At 43.4% G+C, this 16,348-nt stretch overlaps 1 protein-coding gene across 2 annotated transcripts; it reads left to right on the forward strand.

Annotated features, from left to right (window-relative positions):
* The first annotated feature begins 53 nt into the window (after positions 1-53).
* On the forward strand, positions 54-13,930 carry ABCF1 (ATP binding cassette subfamily F member 1). 2 transcript variants are annotated; one of them, XM_072641578.1, is made up of 25 exons: positions 54-311; positions 1,246-1,292; positions 1,496-1,582; positions 1,731-1,872; positions 2,005-2,042; positions 2,131-2,241; positions 3,140-3,214; positions 3,294-3,401; positions 4,597-4,704; positions 4,953-5,075; positions 5,310-5,410; positions 5,484-5,569; positions 5,948-6,087; positions 6,517-6,665; positions 7,282-7,365; positions 7,614-7,738; positions 7,857-7,969; positions 8,191-8,362; positions 8,756-8,830; positions 8,928-8,998; positions 12,193-12,225; positions 12,311-12,479; positions 12,617-12,681; positions 12,790-12,862; positions 13,010-13,930. In XM_072641578.1, the coding sequence occupies exons 1-25, from the start codon at positions 239-241 to the stop codon at positions 13,174-13,176; spliced, it is 2,535 nt and encodes an 844-aa protein (XP_072497679.1). In that variant the 5' UTR covers positions 54-238; the 3' UTR covers positions 13,177-13,930. The 2 variants fall into 2 exon arrangements, with proteins under 2 accessions (XP_072497679.1, XP_072497680.1); XM_072641579.1 differs by having other exon boundaries at positions 1,734-1,872.
* The last annotated feature ends 2,418 nt before the right edge of the window (positions 13,931-16,348 follow it).

Genomic DNA, 16,348 nt, shown 5'->3' on the forward strand with positions numbered 1-16,348 from the left:
CCAAGCCTCGTAAAAGCTATAAAGACGCTTGGCAGACCCCGCCTCCCCGGCTCGGGCGCTCTTCAGACTGCCTGGTACCAGACTGGCTGGCCGTCGCGTGCTTCGGAGAGCGCAGGACCATGTCCGGGTCGCCTCGTTTCTACCCTATAGAATCTCGTGGATTATTTAGCCCGCCCCCCAGACACCGGAAGCGGAAGTGGAGTTAGCCGCAGCCGGAATAGTCTTAACTGTCGCCGAAATGCCGAAGGCGGGGAAGCAGCAGCCACTTGAACCGGAGTGGGTTGGGGACTCAGAGAGAGCGAACTCCGCTGGTGAGAGAGATGGATCAGTAGAGGCGAGACCAAGGGGAGCCAGCACGCGTCCGAAGGGGGAGAGGGGGGAAAGCGGGCCCGAGGCAGAACCCTAGCCTGACTTCTGTCGGGGAACATGCGACCGGGGGGGGGGGGGTGGAGGTGGGGTGGGGGGTGGAGGCATTGCGCGTGCGCGGGCTCGGCAGCTGGCCTGCTGGGAGCCTGGGAAGTGGGTCCCAGGACTCTGAAAGTTTAGGGTGGCATGAGCATAAGTAGCACGGAGGCGGGTAGTGGGCAAAAAAGGGTGTGTCTGTGTGGAAAAATAGATGGAAAAATGGGTGTTCCCTTTGCTTTTCATCTCCCTGGCCTTTTCTCTGTGCTCCGTATTGTGGACACTATGATCTCTCTAATCAGTTATCAATAAGCCTGGGAAAGGCAGGGTCTCAGTTTCTCTCCCTGGGCCCTGCATGAAGACTGGATCTTTTAGGCAAAACACCCGTTTTTGATTCCCAAAACCATAGTACAGTGCCTGGAATATTTGCTAGTTGTATGATCATGGGCAGGTCACTTAATCTCTCTGAGTCTTGAGATCTGTAAAACAAAGCCTGAGGTGGAGAGGGGCTGTATAGCTTCTGGGTCTCTTGCAATTATAAATCTATGGTCTTACATCAAGTTTACGCATACAAAAAGGTGTGTGTGGGGGAGCTCTAGTGGTAGCCCTGAGATTAGGCCAGATTGAAGTAGTTTCTCTCTCCAGTTTCTTTGGAGAGGTAAAATGGCCTCATCTGCCTGGGCTGGGAAAGAGACCCAGGAGCTGGGCTGGCTTCTTTATGGCCCAGTTCTTGGAGGAAAATAGACTTTTGCTGATCTTAGGGAACTTTTAACTGGGCAAATTTGGATGTCTCCGAGGATTAAAGATGGAAAGATAAAGGTATTTATTTACTTTTTTCTCCAGATAAGGTTGTCAAGAAAGGAAAGAAGGACAAGAAGACCAAAAAGACGGTGAGAAAATTGGGGACTAGGAGAAAAATTAGAGATAGTAAATGAAATTGTTGACAGACCTATGAGGTAAATGACTAGATGTGGAGGGGCAAGGGACAACACAAAGGCAAGAAGGGAAAGTGGAAAGGATATCCAAAACTTAATTGAATCAGTTTGGGCTGTAACTTTACTCCAAATTCCCCTCATCTCTTCTTATTTCCTAGTTCTTTAAGGAATTGGCTATAGAGGAAAAGCACACAGGAGAGGAAGAAGAGGAAGCAAAGACAGTGAAAGAAAAAGAGCAGCAGCAGGTATGTTATGATGAGAATTATAGAACCAGAGGTATCAGAGGTCCATCATCCATACCAGTGATTGTCCACGTTGACAGGTGTGGAGATGTATGAGGGAAGGGTAGATGAAGGGCCTAGGTTTTATTTGACTAGTCCCACATGCCTTTAGCAGCAACAGCAGCAGAAGAAAAAGCGAGACAACCGGAAAGGGCGACGAAAGAAGGATGATGATGATGATGATGGGGAAGAGAAGGAACTTATGGAAAGGCTCAAGAAACTCTCTGTGCCAGCCAGTGATGAGGAGGATGAAGGTGAGAAAGTGGGAACCCTATACAGAGATCCCCAAAAAAGAGTGGGATAAGAGGACCAGATTTCTTGTAGGAAATTGCAAGGTCAGGCACTCTACTTCTCTTTCCCATTTATCTTTCCTTCTGTCATTTCAGTGCCTGTCCCTGTACCTCGAGGTGGGAAGAAAAACAAGGTAAGCCACTCCATGTGGTGGATGGAATTCTCGGATAAGAGACAAGTTATGGATTTCATTTTCTCACTTGTACTCTTCCGTTCCCTAGGGTGGTAATGTGTTCGCTGCCCTGATACAGGACCAGAGTGAGGAAGAGGAAGAAGAGGAGGAGGAACAACCATCAAAACCTGCTAAGCCAGAGAAAAATCGAATCAATAAGGTGGGTAGGAATAGCTCTCTTCTACACAGTTTTGAATTATGCCAGATTTATGTCTGTAAAATTGTTCATTTCTTTTCTGCTTTCATCAGGTGTAATATTCTAGCTCCTATCTACGTTGCTATTACTTTGTGCTTTTAGTTCTTGTTTGAACCTGTTTTGTATACATAGCCAAAACAGCCTTTCTCAAATGCCATTCTTAATCTTGTCACTTTTTGGTTCAGTAGCTCCTTTTGTTCAGTAAAATCTAAATTCATAACAGCCAGCAAAGCCTTCTATTTACCAGGCTTCTGTTTTTTTGTACTTCGTCTTTTCACTATTCACCAAGCACAGCCCATCCATTACAGTCAATATCCCTTAGCATCCACCTTTCATGTCCCTTTTCCCCATGACTGGAGTTCTAACCTCAATAGGAAGAGAAGCTTCTTGGTACAGTGGAAAGAGCAGTAGATTTAGAGTCAGAGGACTTAAATTCAAATCCAGCCTCTGTCATTTACAGTGTGGTTGGTTTTGAGCAAATCACTTCATCCCTCTGGGCCTGCTTCCTCCTCTCTAAAATGAGGAACTAGTTACTTCCGAAGTAACTTCCAGTTCTACATATGTGATCTTGTGTAATCTTCTGAAATCCATATCCAACTTTTTGGACACATTTTCCCAAAGAAAGCTTTCTTTTCTTATATCACATCTCTCTGTGTTCACGTAGAGTTTGTACTTGCGTTCCTGCATGTTCGTATGTTTTACTCATGGCCTAAGTCTAACTAGTGTTGAAACTTCTGGGTCATCGAACAGTCTTCTGGTTCTTTTATTTTATCTCTTCCTTAAAGAGACTATGAAAATGTTGGTAGTTTCAGTTTTTACAGCAGTAGGCAATCTGTAGCTGAATCTTTGCCATTCTTCTCAGGCTGTTTCCCAGGAGCAGCAGCTTGAGCAGAATGTCAGAAAGGGGAAGGAAGAGAAGTCAAAAGGGAAAGTGAAGGTAAGGAAAAGTCTTTGGGAATGTTGGTAAGAGCAGTCAGGAATTTCACCTGCTGAAACTAGTGTACTTTACTTATTAGTCCCAGAATAAATTTGCTGCTTTGGATGATGAAGAGAAAGAAGAAGAAATGTCCAAAGAAAAGGAACTTTCCAGAGGGGGGAAGGATAAACTCAAGAAAGTGGAACAGGTATGGAGTTAAAAGACCAGGTACCCAGGTGCTTCATGAAGGAAAGAGGGCATTGCTGATGGGATTTGGTAAAAGAGATCAAGGGGACTGGATCTCTGGGATGACACTGATGATTGTCATAAGAGATGCAATATGGAACAGTATAAAAGATTCAGAGTTTGAAATAGAGAAACTAAGTTCAAATTCTTGTCTCTTACTTACCACCGATGTTGACCTGAGCAATCACTTCTCCTTTCTGGGCCTCAGTTACTTCATCTTTAAAATAAGAGGGTTTGACTTGATCTGTCACATCCCTTCCAGCTCAAAGCATATATGGTGTTATGATTTATGGGGTGATAAAACCTCCTTAGATCGTTCATTTGTCCATCCTTGATTTCTCTCTAATTTACTGTATACCCACGTTAGATACCAGGTATTATGTAGTCCCATGGCACCAATTTCGTCTTTTCCTTACTTTGGTCAGAAATTGATAAAGTAAAGGTATGTGAGAAAACCAGAGACATCTTTGAGGTTCTATTCCAGGTGATACCAGATAGTCTGTTTCTTTGAAGTCTTTTTTGATACTCTCAGTGTCTAATAACTTTGCCCTCTCCAAGTTAACTTTTATTTCTTTCTGTTTGTTTTTTAAATGTAAGCTTTTTGATTGTTGATTGTTGTTTTTGTCTTTGCATTCCTTGCACCAAACTCAGTGCCTTTGCTGCACACATCATAATTGTTGAAGGGGCAGCTAGGTGGTGCAGTGGATAGAGCACTAGTGCAGGAGTCAGGAGGACCTGAGTTCAAATCTCACCTCAGACACTTGACACTCACTAGCTGTGTGACCTTGGGAAAATCACTTAACCCCAATTGCCTCATCCTGGGCGTCTCCAGTCATCCTGATGAATATCTGGTCAGTGGATTCAGATGACTCTGGAGGAGAAGTGAGGCTGCATAGCCCTCCCTCACTCAAAACAAAGTCAAGTACAAGCCATGTCATTATTTCTCTGATGGCATGGTCTTCTTCAGCAACGAAGGATGAACACACATTATTGTTGAATTCCAGTACTCACTAATTGTGAAGGAGTGCCAGAGGAGAGAGCTGAATGCCAGATTCCTAGGTCCTTGAGGGAAGTAGGATTATGGCTGGGAAGGAGATCATGAAAGTTGAGTCCTGGAAGGAAAACTTTGGTTTCTTATTTTTCGTCCATTCCCACAGGGCTCAGAAGAGGAAGGAGAAGGGGATGAAGAAGAAGAGGGTGAAGCCAGAGCAGATGATCCCTATGCTCATCTCAGCAAGAAGGAGAAAAAGAAGCTGAAGAAACAGGTGGGGGAAGGGACAGGCAGACATAATACCTGGGTTCCTGAAAGAAGTTGGGATGAGAAACCATATGTTTGAATTTCTAGAGCAAATGGAAGTTAGGAAGAAAAGAAACTTAAAGTTTTTGGAGACTGTATAGGATCTAGCTGAAGGAAGAAACAAATTGGGCCATATCACCAGAGTTATATGCCTGTGGTTGGGGGTGGGGTGGGATTGGATTGTGTCTAAATTCATTTTTTTTTTTCTGGCTATAGAAGGAGTATGAAAGACAAGTAGCCACATTGAAAGCAGCCAGTGCTGCTCAAAGTGATTTCTCAGTGTCCCAGGCTGAAGTGTCTTCCCGCCAGGCCATGCTGGAGAATGCCTCTGACATCAAGGTGGGACCTGAAGCAGAGAGAGAGGGATAAGACTTATTTAGAACAGTTATGTTTTAAATCAGCTTGTTCCAGAAGGTGTGAAACATATAGGTTGACTGCCTTTGAAAACAATGGGGAACTGAGATCAGGAAAAAGATTATTACTCCTTACTTGTTATGGGAGGTGTGGTACAGTTATCCCAGCAAGGCAAAGTAGTGACAATTTTTTCTCTCTTCTCTCCTCTCCTGTTCCCAGCTGGAGAAGTTTAGCATCTCAGCCCATGGCAAGGAGCTCTTCGTCAATGCAGATCTGTACATTGTGGCTGGCCGCCGCTATGGCCTAGTGGGACCCAATGGGTGAGGAGAGGGAATGGTCATTGGTAGAAGAGTTTTGGTCATAAGTCTTGTTCTGACTGCTTTTTTCCTTCAGTAAGGGCAAGACCACGCTGCTCAAACACATTGCCAATCGAGCTCTTAGCATCCCTCCCAATATAGATGTGTTGCTTTGTGAGCAAGGTAGGGAGAAAGTGATATTGGGAAGGGCAGGGAGGATGGAATAATTTGGAAGTGAGGAGGGTGGACTATATGGAGGAGTAGATACAGAGGCAGCTGTGTGGGTAGTGAGGGGATATTGGCCTGATGTAAGGGGGAGAGGAAGAGGAGGAAGAATAGATAGGAATTTGGAAGAGGAGAAAACCAGATGTACTGAATTGAGGAAAGAGAAGCATGTGGGAAGAACCAGGCAGAACTTGGGGAAAGCCAAGAGAGCCCTCTAGGGTGACAAACCAAGAGAAAGAGTAGGAGAAAGGGGTGTGGGTATGGGTGTCTTGGGAGTGGAGAGCTGTGGAGGCTGGGTTGCAATCTTAAGAACCACAAACCTTCTTCCCACCCCAGAGGTAGTAGCAGATGAGACCCCAGCTGTGCAGGCTGTGCTTCGTGCTGATACCAAGCGACTGAAGCTACTGGAAGAGGAGAAGAAGCTCCAGGGAAAGCTGGAGCAGGGAGATGATGCCGCAGCAGAGAGGCTTGAGAAGGTGAAGACCATACAGGGGACAAGGACATCCGGCAGAGGGTTGAATAGAACACAGGAAGACATTCAGGGACTTGGAGGCTCTTCATCGGGCTGTGTTAACGAAGGAATGAGTGAATGAGAAGTACTTATTATGTGTCAAGCACTATGCTAAAAATGGGTTAAAAGTACAAAAGTAAGAGTCCCTGCTCTCAAGGAACATACATTCTAGTAGGGGGAGATTAAACATAAGGAGTGGTGACCTGGGAAGAGTATTGGGTTTTGAGAAGCCAAGGGAAAACGAGGAGTCATTTGGCATGATTGGGTAGTGGTGTAGGATGTGAAGCATGATCTAGGGCTGCCTGTATATAGAGAGTAGGCCATGTGTGTTCTAGCAGACCCATTAAGCAGTTCAAGATTTAGGATCACCATTGTCCTTTTACCTTTCTTCCAGGTGTATGAAGAACTTCGAGCCATGGGAGCTGCTGCAGCAGAGGCTAAAGCACGACGGATCCTTGCTGGTCTAGGTTTTGACCCTGAGATGCAGAATCGACCCACACAGAAGTTTTCTGGGGGCTGGCGTATGCGAGTCTCCTTAGCCAGGTAGAGCTTATCCCACCAATTCCACAGTGTCCTTTCCCCAGTTTTTACTTTCCATCATCTCCAGGGACCATCCAGATGTGTTACAAAAGAGGTAATTCCTTTGACATTCACTACTTGTTGGAACAGTTGAGTTCCTAAATTTTTCTTTATTCTGCTTTTGGTAGCCTTTTTGTATCTTATCCTCTAGCAGAGGGCAGCTAGGTGGCACAGGGGATAGTGTCAGGCTTGGAGTCAGGAAGATCCAATTTCCTGGGTTCAAATGTGACCTCAGACACTTATTACCTGTAAGAATCTAGGCAAGTCACTTAACCCTGTTTGCTTCAGTTTCCTCATCTGTAAAATGAGCTGGAGAAGGAAATGGCAAACTGCTTCAGTGTCTCTGCCAAGAAAACCCCAAATGAGATCAGAAAGAGTCAGACACGACTGAAACAACTGAGCAACAACTCTTTAGCAGAACATTTGAAAGGTAGGGCATTGGGTAAATGCCCTAGGTTTCTCCCACTCCCACCTCCCATTCCTCAATTTTTTTAAAGGAGACCAAAGGATGTCTTAGGTCAGCAGTAAAAGAGGACGTTTTTTTCCTCCCTCCAAAGCTCTTTTCTACTCCATTTTATAGGGCACTTTTCATGGAGCCTACATTGCTGATGTTAGATGAGCCCACCAACCATCTGGACCTCAATGCTGTCATCTGGCTCAACAAGTGAGTCACCTTCCATCCTAGCTTTTCTGCTCAACTGCTTCCTGTGATTCCTTTACTATGATACATTGATTTGTCTTCCCTCTTTACTTCGCCCAGATCCCAAACATTTTTTTAGTTCCCCTGACACCTTCCCAAAACAAACATCTTTCTACGATAGCTCCAAATTTCACCTTTTCCCTTGAATTCTCCTCTTTATTTTGAACGTTGACAAGCTTCCCCACTTCCTTTCTCTTCCCCCCCAAACAAAGCTATCTTCAGGGCTGGCGGAAGACGCTGCTGATTGTATCCCACGACCAGGGCTTCCTGGATGATGTTTGTACTGATATTATCCACCTGGATGCCCAAAGACTCCATTACTATAGGGGCAACTATAGTAAGTGGGGAATGAGGAGGGCGTTCACCTAGGGGTTTCTAGCACACTAAAAGGAGTGGAAAAGTGGGCAGGAGGGCAGAGGGCAACTGTTGGTGATTGCTTTCCGTTCCTGTCTTAGTGACCTTCAAAAAGATGTACCAGCAGAAGCAGAAAGAGCTTTTGAAGCAATATGAGAAGCAGGAAAAGAAGTTGAAAGAGCTCAAGGCTGGGGGCAAGTCCACCAAGCAGGCGGTGAGACACGGGCAGGGGCAGGATGGCACAAGACTTTTGGGACTAGTATGTTCCATGGAGCAACTCTAACTAGGGAGCTTTCCTTAAAGAGCCAGGACCCTTGAGGATCCATACCCTTTCAACTCTGTTCCAGGATGGGGGGAGGAGATATAGCGCAGCAGTCCCTGGGGTCTGATTCATGCAGATTGCATGATATCTGCCTCCATCCCCTACCTCCCCAGGAGAAGCAAACAAAGGAGGCCCTGACCCGGAAGCAGCAGAAATGCCGGCGGAAGAACCAGGATGAGGAGGCACAAGAGGCACCTGAGCTTTTGAAGCGACCAAAGGAATACACTGTGCGATTCACTTTCCCTGACCCCCCACCACTCAGCCCCCCTGTGCTGGGATTGCATGGTTAGTGGAGAGCCTGTAGGGCAGGGCTTGGATATGTATACATATCCCTAAACCTTCCTGACTGCCTCCACACTCACCTCCAGCCCTATTCCTTTCCCAGTGCCATTTTTACCTCCTCTTGTTTTGTTTTGCTTTATTTGGGCTTTTGGTATTTTAAACCGTCATGAACAAACCATAAATGTCATAGACCCCAGTCAATAATAATTCAGCACTTCTCCCCAAGTAGGTTCTTTCCTTGTAACAAAAAAAACCAGTTAAGCAAAACAATTCTTAAATCTTTTTTCCTGCCCAAGAATTTGCCCCAAGATAAGGCTAATTCATTCTTTTTGTAGGCCATGGAAATTGATGAGGAACCCTGGGACCAATCTAACCATATCCTCTTTCTTATTCTAGGTGTAACGTTTGGCTATGAGGGACAGAAGCCACTCTTCAAGAACCTGGACTTTGGAATTGACATGGACTCAAGGAGTGAGTAGAAGGAGATGAGTAGTTAAGGGTTGTGTGGGAATAGAATTGGGAAGCAAAGGAAAATGACCCTAGGAATTTTTTTTTTATTCTCCTCCAGTCTGCATAGTAGGTCCCAATGGTGTGGGGAAGAGTACGCTGCTGCTTCTGCTCACAGGAAAGCTGGTTCCAGTAAGTTTGGGGATTCCCATCTCCTATTGGCTTAGCCCTTTCTAGCTCTCATTTTAATCTTTAAGGGGGAAACTAAGGGAGTTCAGTATGACTTAATGGTATGATTAGTGTGTGAAACTCTAGAATTTACCCTTGGAAGAGATATAAATAAGGATGTTCAATTGTAGAGTGGAGGGGACCTGGCATCAGGACCACCTTTCCCCCGTGAACAGCAGTCTCTGTTCCCAGGGTTCTCTACTACTGGATGCACAGCTCCCTAAGAGCCAAATCCAACCTCATATTTCTGCCCTCACCCAAGGAAGTTGTACCCGTTGTAGTAATTATTACTGTTTCCTAGGAAAATTTTTGTACTAATAGAGAATATTGTTTGCTTAGAACTAACTATCCCCTCCACTGCCACCATCCCTATAACCTCTTTCTTCCCTTTTCTCCCATAAGTCAGATTTGATAGCAGTTATTCCCTTCTTCCCTCACTCCCCAACTAATGGCAAGTGTTATGCCCCATCTCTCACACACACACACACACACACACACACACACACACACACACACACACGCACGCACTTTCTCTCTCTCTCTCTCTCTCTCTCTCTCTTTCCCCCTCTTTCCCCCTTTCCCCCACCCTTCTTTCTTTTCTTTTCTTGGGTTTTAGCTGTTAGCTTTCCCCTCCCAGTATTCTTTAGGAGACCTTACTTGACTGGGGAGAGATGGCCCTTTCCAGACAATGGGAAATGCCTTTAATTTAAAGGCTTTCGTAATCCTGGTTCTGCTGCCTAGCTCCTCTTCTGTTAAAGTTTTATTAAAGTGCGTCCTCTCCTCAGAAGTAGCTGCTGTACCTCATATAAGCTGCTTCTAGAATATAGTGTGTTAAACAATGATTTATTCTCCCAGTTCACTTCTTGCTTGTCCTGAGCAATAATAATTGTAATAATTCTCTGCTCTAGATGTTTGTAATCATCTTATTTTCCCTAGAAATAAGATACCAAACATGAAAAGATCACGTTAGCTTTTTTTAATGTTTTTATTCAGTTTTTTTACATCTCCATAATGTCCCTCCAGTATCCTTTCCCTTACTTCTCCCAGAGAGCCATCCTCTAACGAGCGGTACATTGACAAAGTCTGAAAATATATGTGATATACACCCCTTGTGGACCTTCTACTTTGGCAGAGGAATGAGAGTGGGAGTATCTTTGCCCATCCCTTCTTTTTGAGCCTTACTTCTTGTTTATCATTTTGCAACTTTGGCTTTTGATTTTTTGGGTGGTTTGGTTTACATTGTTGTTATTACGTATATTGTTTTCTTGACTCTAATTCACTTTGCATTAATTCAGATAGAGTTTTCTGTGCTTCTTTGTATCCATTACGGTTATCATTTCTAATAGCACAGTAATATTCCAGTATTTATGAACCACAATTTGCTTGGCCATTTCACAGTCAGTAGGCATTTACTTAGTTTCTAATTGTTTCTTTTCACTACAAGTATTGCTGTAAATATTTTGGTGTATATAGGAACATTCTTCTTATCGATGGCCTCTGGGATAAAGGCTAATAATGGAATCTCTGGATCAAAAGATATGAACATGTTAGTCACTTTATTTACATAATTCCAAATTGCTTTCCAGAATGTACTGATTCACAGCTCCACCAACAGTGCACCAGTGTTCCTATTTCTCACAACAGTGACTATCATTGTAGCTTATCATTTTTGCTAATTTGCAGGGTATGAGGTGAAACCTAAGGGTTATTCGGATTTAACATTTATTATTAGTGATTTGGTTGTTAATTGGCAAGTCTTTTTTTTGAGAACTATTTGTTCATATAACTATGTGTATAATTTTGCTGAACATTATATTCTGCTCTTTTGCCATTAAATGACCAGATTGTCCCTTTGGCCTTAACCCCTTTCTCTTATCTCTTGAACCAACAAGTCTTTAATATCCTTTCCCTCTCTTCCAACAGCATTCTTAGGTAAAGACAGTTTGGAAGTCCACCTGGACTCTTTTATCACCCTCCCTCTTTGCTTGAACTCTTTACCTTTATATCATTGTGCGTAGCTGCTCTAGACCCCATGGCACATCCCAATAGTAGAATACATAACAGGAAACAAATCATGATTTATGTAACCCATTACTTTGAATTACACAGATAAGAAAGTTGCAGGAAATACTTAGAAACATTTACAGGTCATCATAATAGGTTAGTGAGGAAAATTTAGGAATGTTTAGGAGAAAAAACTTGAGATTAGCATTGTAGACTCTTGAAAGAGTCAAGAACTTTGATCAAAGAAGTGACCAACCTAATCTCCAGAGAATCCTTGATGAAGTACTGCCTGACTAAGAGAGAAGGTTCACAAAAAGGCACTCAGGTTTGGACATGGTCCCTGTATTTGTTACAGAGGTTATTTCCCTCTGTTTTTAATGGGAAGAGGAGAGTTCAGGGAGGAGGAGGAGCTAGTAATAGTGAATACCAAAAAAAGTGCTGTTGAAACATTTAAAATGCACAGAAGAGAACCAGAAGAATGTTTAGAAGGAAGCACTGGAAAGCAGGATGGTTTTTAAAACATTGTGTGGAATTCTTTTTTTTTTTATAAAAAGCAAGTGTCATAGACTCATGGTTTCATACATTTTTCTTTTTATTTTGTATAACATGGAGTTGCTTGTTGTTTTGTGATGTTTAAATACATATTTTAAAAAAACAAATTAATTTAAAAAACCAACTAGTGTAGTGGATGGAACCTGGTCTACAACTTAGAGGGTCTGGACTCTTCCCAACTTTGCAGTCCTGGTCAGGTCACCTCAATTATCTGAGCCTTAGCTCCCTCTGTTAAACTAAGGGGTCAGACCAAATTGTATTTTTAAGGGCCCTTCTCGTTCTAAAATGTTATGATTAGTTAACATCATGAAGAACAACCACATCCTCCAAACTTTCCTTCTGTGCTTCTTCAGATAGAGGATTTGAAAGGTTATACTGTAAGTCTCAACCTGGTTGGAGCCTGTTTCTCCTGACCCCTCCCCTAGTGCACTCTTCTTTTAATTGATCTCAGCCAGTTATCTTGGAAGATAAGTGAGTTTTTGTGCTCCTTTCTCTATCCATTCCCAGTGTGCCTCTGGTATTTGTCTGCCTTGAGAAGTTAGGATATATATCTTCCCTGTTATCTGCTCCTTCTTAATTACCTCCTCTACTTTTCTGTGCAGACTCAAGGAGAGATGAGGAAGAATCATCGGCTGGTAAGTTTGCTCTGGAGACCCTGGACTAGGAAAGCTGGTGGAGGAAATGCTATTCCTTTCTGACTATATTTTCTTCCTTTGGTAGAAAATTGGCTTCTTCAACCAGCAGTATGCGGAGCAGTTGCGCATGGAAGAGACAGCCACCGAGTACTTACAACGGGGCTTCAACCTGCCTTATCAGGATGCCCGAAAGTGTCTGGGCCGATTTGGTCTAGAGAGCCATGCCCATACCATCCAGATCTGCAAGCTCTCAGGTACCTTCTAGGAGAAAGGCCAAGACAAACCTGATTTACATAATCCAAATACTGGGAACCAGGTTTTTAAGATTTTAGACAATTCTGAGGAAAATGAAGGTGTTATCTTCTCTAACTCCCATTTTTTCTTGCCCAAGGTGGACAAAAAGCCCGAGTAGTGTTTGCTGAGCTGGCCTGTCGTGAACCAGATGTCCTCATCCTGGTAAGTGAATTAAAGATGGAAGGGAAGGGGACTTGAGGACAAGAGGAAAAGGAATGGATAGAAGTTAGGAGTACTAAGCCATGGGATCCTCTCCTGCTTCTCTCACAGGATGAACCAACCAACAACTTGGATATAGAGTCTATTGATGCTTTGGGAGAGGCCATCAATGAATACAAGGGAGGTAAGTCAATTTAATACAACCCTACTTTCCTTACTCTAGCAAGTTCCTTTCAAGTGTTTTGCCTTCCACTTCCTGTTTCCTACAGAGATCTAACTTCTCTTTCCTGCATTGTCCTGATTAATTTTTTTCTTTCACCTTTTTCAAAAGCTGTGATTGTTGTCAGTCATGATGCCCGGCTAATCACAGAAACCAACTGCCAGCTTTGGGTGGTAGAGGAACAGAGTGTTAGCCAAATTGACGGTGACTTCGAGGACTACAAGAGGGAGGTGCTGGAGGCCCTGGGTGAGGTCATGGTGAATCGACCTCGTGAGTGAGATTTCCTCCTGTAAGCTCCTCTAGCTAAGTAGCCCATGTGGCCTGGATGTTCCCTTTCCCTGTCACTCACCATTTGCAAGATAAGGGCTCATCATCAACCAGTACAACAACCACTGAGACATCCGGAGGTGAGGCTTTGCCTGCTGTGCCAAGAAGACCATCATCTTAACTGATGCACAGACAGACTAGGAACCTACAGTGTAGGTGGAGAAACTGTTGCTACTATGATGTGTCATTGAACTGACAATACTGATAAGGAAACTTTGTTCACCAGCCTCCACCTCTGTTTCAAATAAGCTTTGCACCACCACTTTACCCGACGGCCTGTGTAGCCCATCTGATGCAGAATAGGGGCTGTGGACTGGGAGCTTCTCTTCTCTGACTGTGTCTGTGATGTTGTGCCACTTCCCTCAGTCACAACAGGATTTGGTCTAGTTGATACATATAATTTATAGGGACCCAAGTTATGGGCATAATAGCTTTGGTTCCAACTGCCAGCACTACTTTGAGGAGTGATCCAGTTTTATTTTTTTGGTCTGATTGACACATAGAATCCTGACAGGAGCCTCCAGGTGCATTCCAGAGATGAAGGCGAATATTCACAGGGATCATGGTCTTTAGAGGGGATGGAGCCTGTTTGCTGCTGGTGCCTACATTCTCTTGTATTTGTGGATTTGGGGGGCAGGGAAGGAATGCTGCTGAACTTTGTCCCTTGGTTTGCCAGGGCAGGGAATAAAGGAGAGTGAATTGCCATCACTTGTTTTTATTTATGGGGTTTTTGGTGTTGAGAGTGTTGCTAGCATGTTATCAGGACTGATCACATGCTGCCCTCCTGTGGCTGGAAGATAGAATAACTTGGGCCTGAAACAAGATCACTTGACAACCAAGAAAATTTGCTGTTGTGAACCAACAGTATTTATTGATCATCTAGTATGTCTATAATACTAGAAGACAGAAATATACAATTTGGTCTTGTCAGGCTAATGATTTATCTGGAAAGACAATTCAGCACACAAGTACCTGTGTGCAAGACATTCAGCTTGACAACATGAGATGAAAGAGAATGAGTGTCAGTTGAGTGGTATGGGCAGTGATAACTAGGAATACAGAAGAGAGAATTCTGGGCTATATGAAGACTTTGGATCATAGGATCATTACTTGAGACCCAAAGGGGCCTTGGACATCATCTAATCCAAAGGCCCTCACTTTCCTCTTGAAGAAGCAGGTTAGGGGAAGTTAAGTAACTTGGGCAGTCACATAGGTAGAAAGTAGCAGCAGTAGAATTAGAACCCAGAACCTCTGACTTCACATTCAGTGATTTTGCCACTGTGCTACATGGTGTGAGGAGGTGGCCTTTGAAGGATGGGAAGAAAAAGGAATGACTGAACAAGAGTGTTAGGGAGATAACTGAGAAAGCTAAATTTCACTAAGGTGAAGAACTGTCATAAGAATAATATGCCAAGAAGGGCACTCAGTGCCTGACTTAAGGACTTTGGATTTACTGTAACTTGTATGTAAAGTGAATTAGAGGGTTAAGAAATTTGAGTTAGGAATTGGTTAGACGTGTGTAGTATTTTAAGTCCCTGAAGCAGGATGGTTGTAAAGGGAATAAAGAGGATGGTCTTAATAATAACAGCTAACATTGTGTAGCACCTAAAGTTTAAGAAGTGCTTTATATAATTTCACTGAGCAAGGGTTAGATGAGAGAGACTTGGATATAGGGGCAAAGTGTAATTGGGTCAACCATAGTGCTGCTGATGGAAATAGGATAGGTTAGGTAGGGAGAGCTGGTTTGGGGAGAAATATTGTAGTTGTGAATTTTGAGGCAATGCTGAACAGCAAAATGGAAATATCCGATAGGTAAATGAAGTTGGAGTTATCTGTATGGAGGTAATAGTTGGAGTCATGGGATTGGGATGACATCTCTAGTAGTAAGTAGATTAGTAAATGAGCAAAAGACTTGGGGATGAACAAATGGGACGATTTCACAATCAGGAAGCAGAAGAAGTAGAGGACTCAGGAGGGATAAGTTAGAAGTTGGCTCAAAACCAGAAGCCAAAGGTAGAAAGTTTTAAAAAGGGAATGAGAGAAAATAGATAGTTAACCAGAAAAAACCAGCACAGCTAAGTGAATTTTTTTTGAGAATAGGGTAGACCTATTTATGTTTTAAGTATGATAGAAAGTCATTGGAAGGAAGGAAACAAGCATTTTAAGTGTCTGCTATGTGCCAGGTACTATGCTAAGCACTACTTACATGATTCAACAATCTTTCGGGGGCCTATTATTACCCCTTTCATTTGAGAAAACTGAGGCAGAAAGGTTAAGTGATTTGCCCAGGTTCTCACAGCTATTAAATGATGTAAGGCTGGATTTGAACCCAAGTCTTTCCTGATTGCAGGCCCAAGGCTCTATCCATTTTGGCACCTAGTTTCTTCTAAGGAGAGACTCGTGGTCCTATGAAGAAATAATTAAGGGAGCAAGAGATTCATTCAGTATGTCTTTGCAGTGTGCCAGTCCTTGAGAAAAACAAGGTTAGATTCAACAGGCAGTTTTGAAGTGCCATATATATGTATCTAGAGCAGATTCAAAGACAACACAGATTATAATCCCTGCCCTCAGCCGAGTGAGGGGTATGCACACAAATACGAGTACAATAGAACATAAAGAGGCCCAATATTCCGATATCAAGGGAAAGATTTCTTGGTAGAGATATCTGGGTGAAGCTGTCCCAGGCATAGGGAATGATGTAAGTAAAGGCAGGAAGACAGGAAATATGTCCCAATTTCCTTGGACAAAGTTTTCACAGATCAAATAAATTACTAATGTACTGGGGAAATATAAGGAGTTAGGGAAGGATATTGTAGAGTTTGTAGCCACATATGAGCTTGTCTTCAACTTGATGGAAAAATGGAGGTCTGTGATAGTCCAATGGAGAGGTTGCCGTCAGTTCTGCCAAACTTCTGTTATCTCCTTATCAGTGGATAAGATGTCTATGTTGCCTTCACCTCTACAACAAGGTGGCTCATCTATAGAGGCACAGAAATCACCAAATAAGGAATTCTGTACTCTAGCCTTGAGAAGCCAACACTTGGCTTCTCAAAGATTGAGGATCTGCAGGGAAAGGAAAGCCACCACTCTCCAAGGTGACCCATTCCTCAATTAGACAGCTCT

The sequence above is a fragment of the Notamacropus eugenii genome, chromosome 2, assembly GCF_028372415.1.
Source record: "Notamacropus eugenii isolate mMacEug1 chromosome 2, mMacEug1.pri_v2, whole genome shotgun sequence".
Lineage (NCBI taxonomy): Eukaryota > Metazoa > Chordata > Mammalia > Diprotodontia > Macropodidae > Notamacropus > Notamacropus eugenii.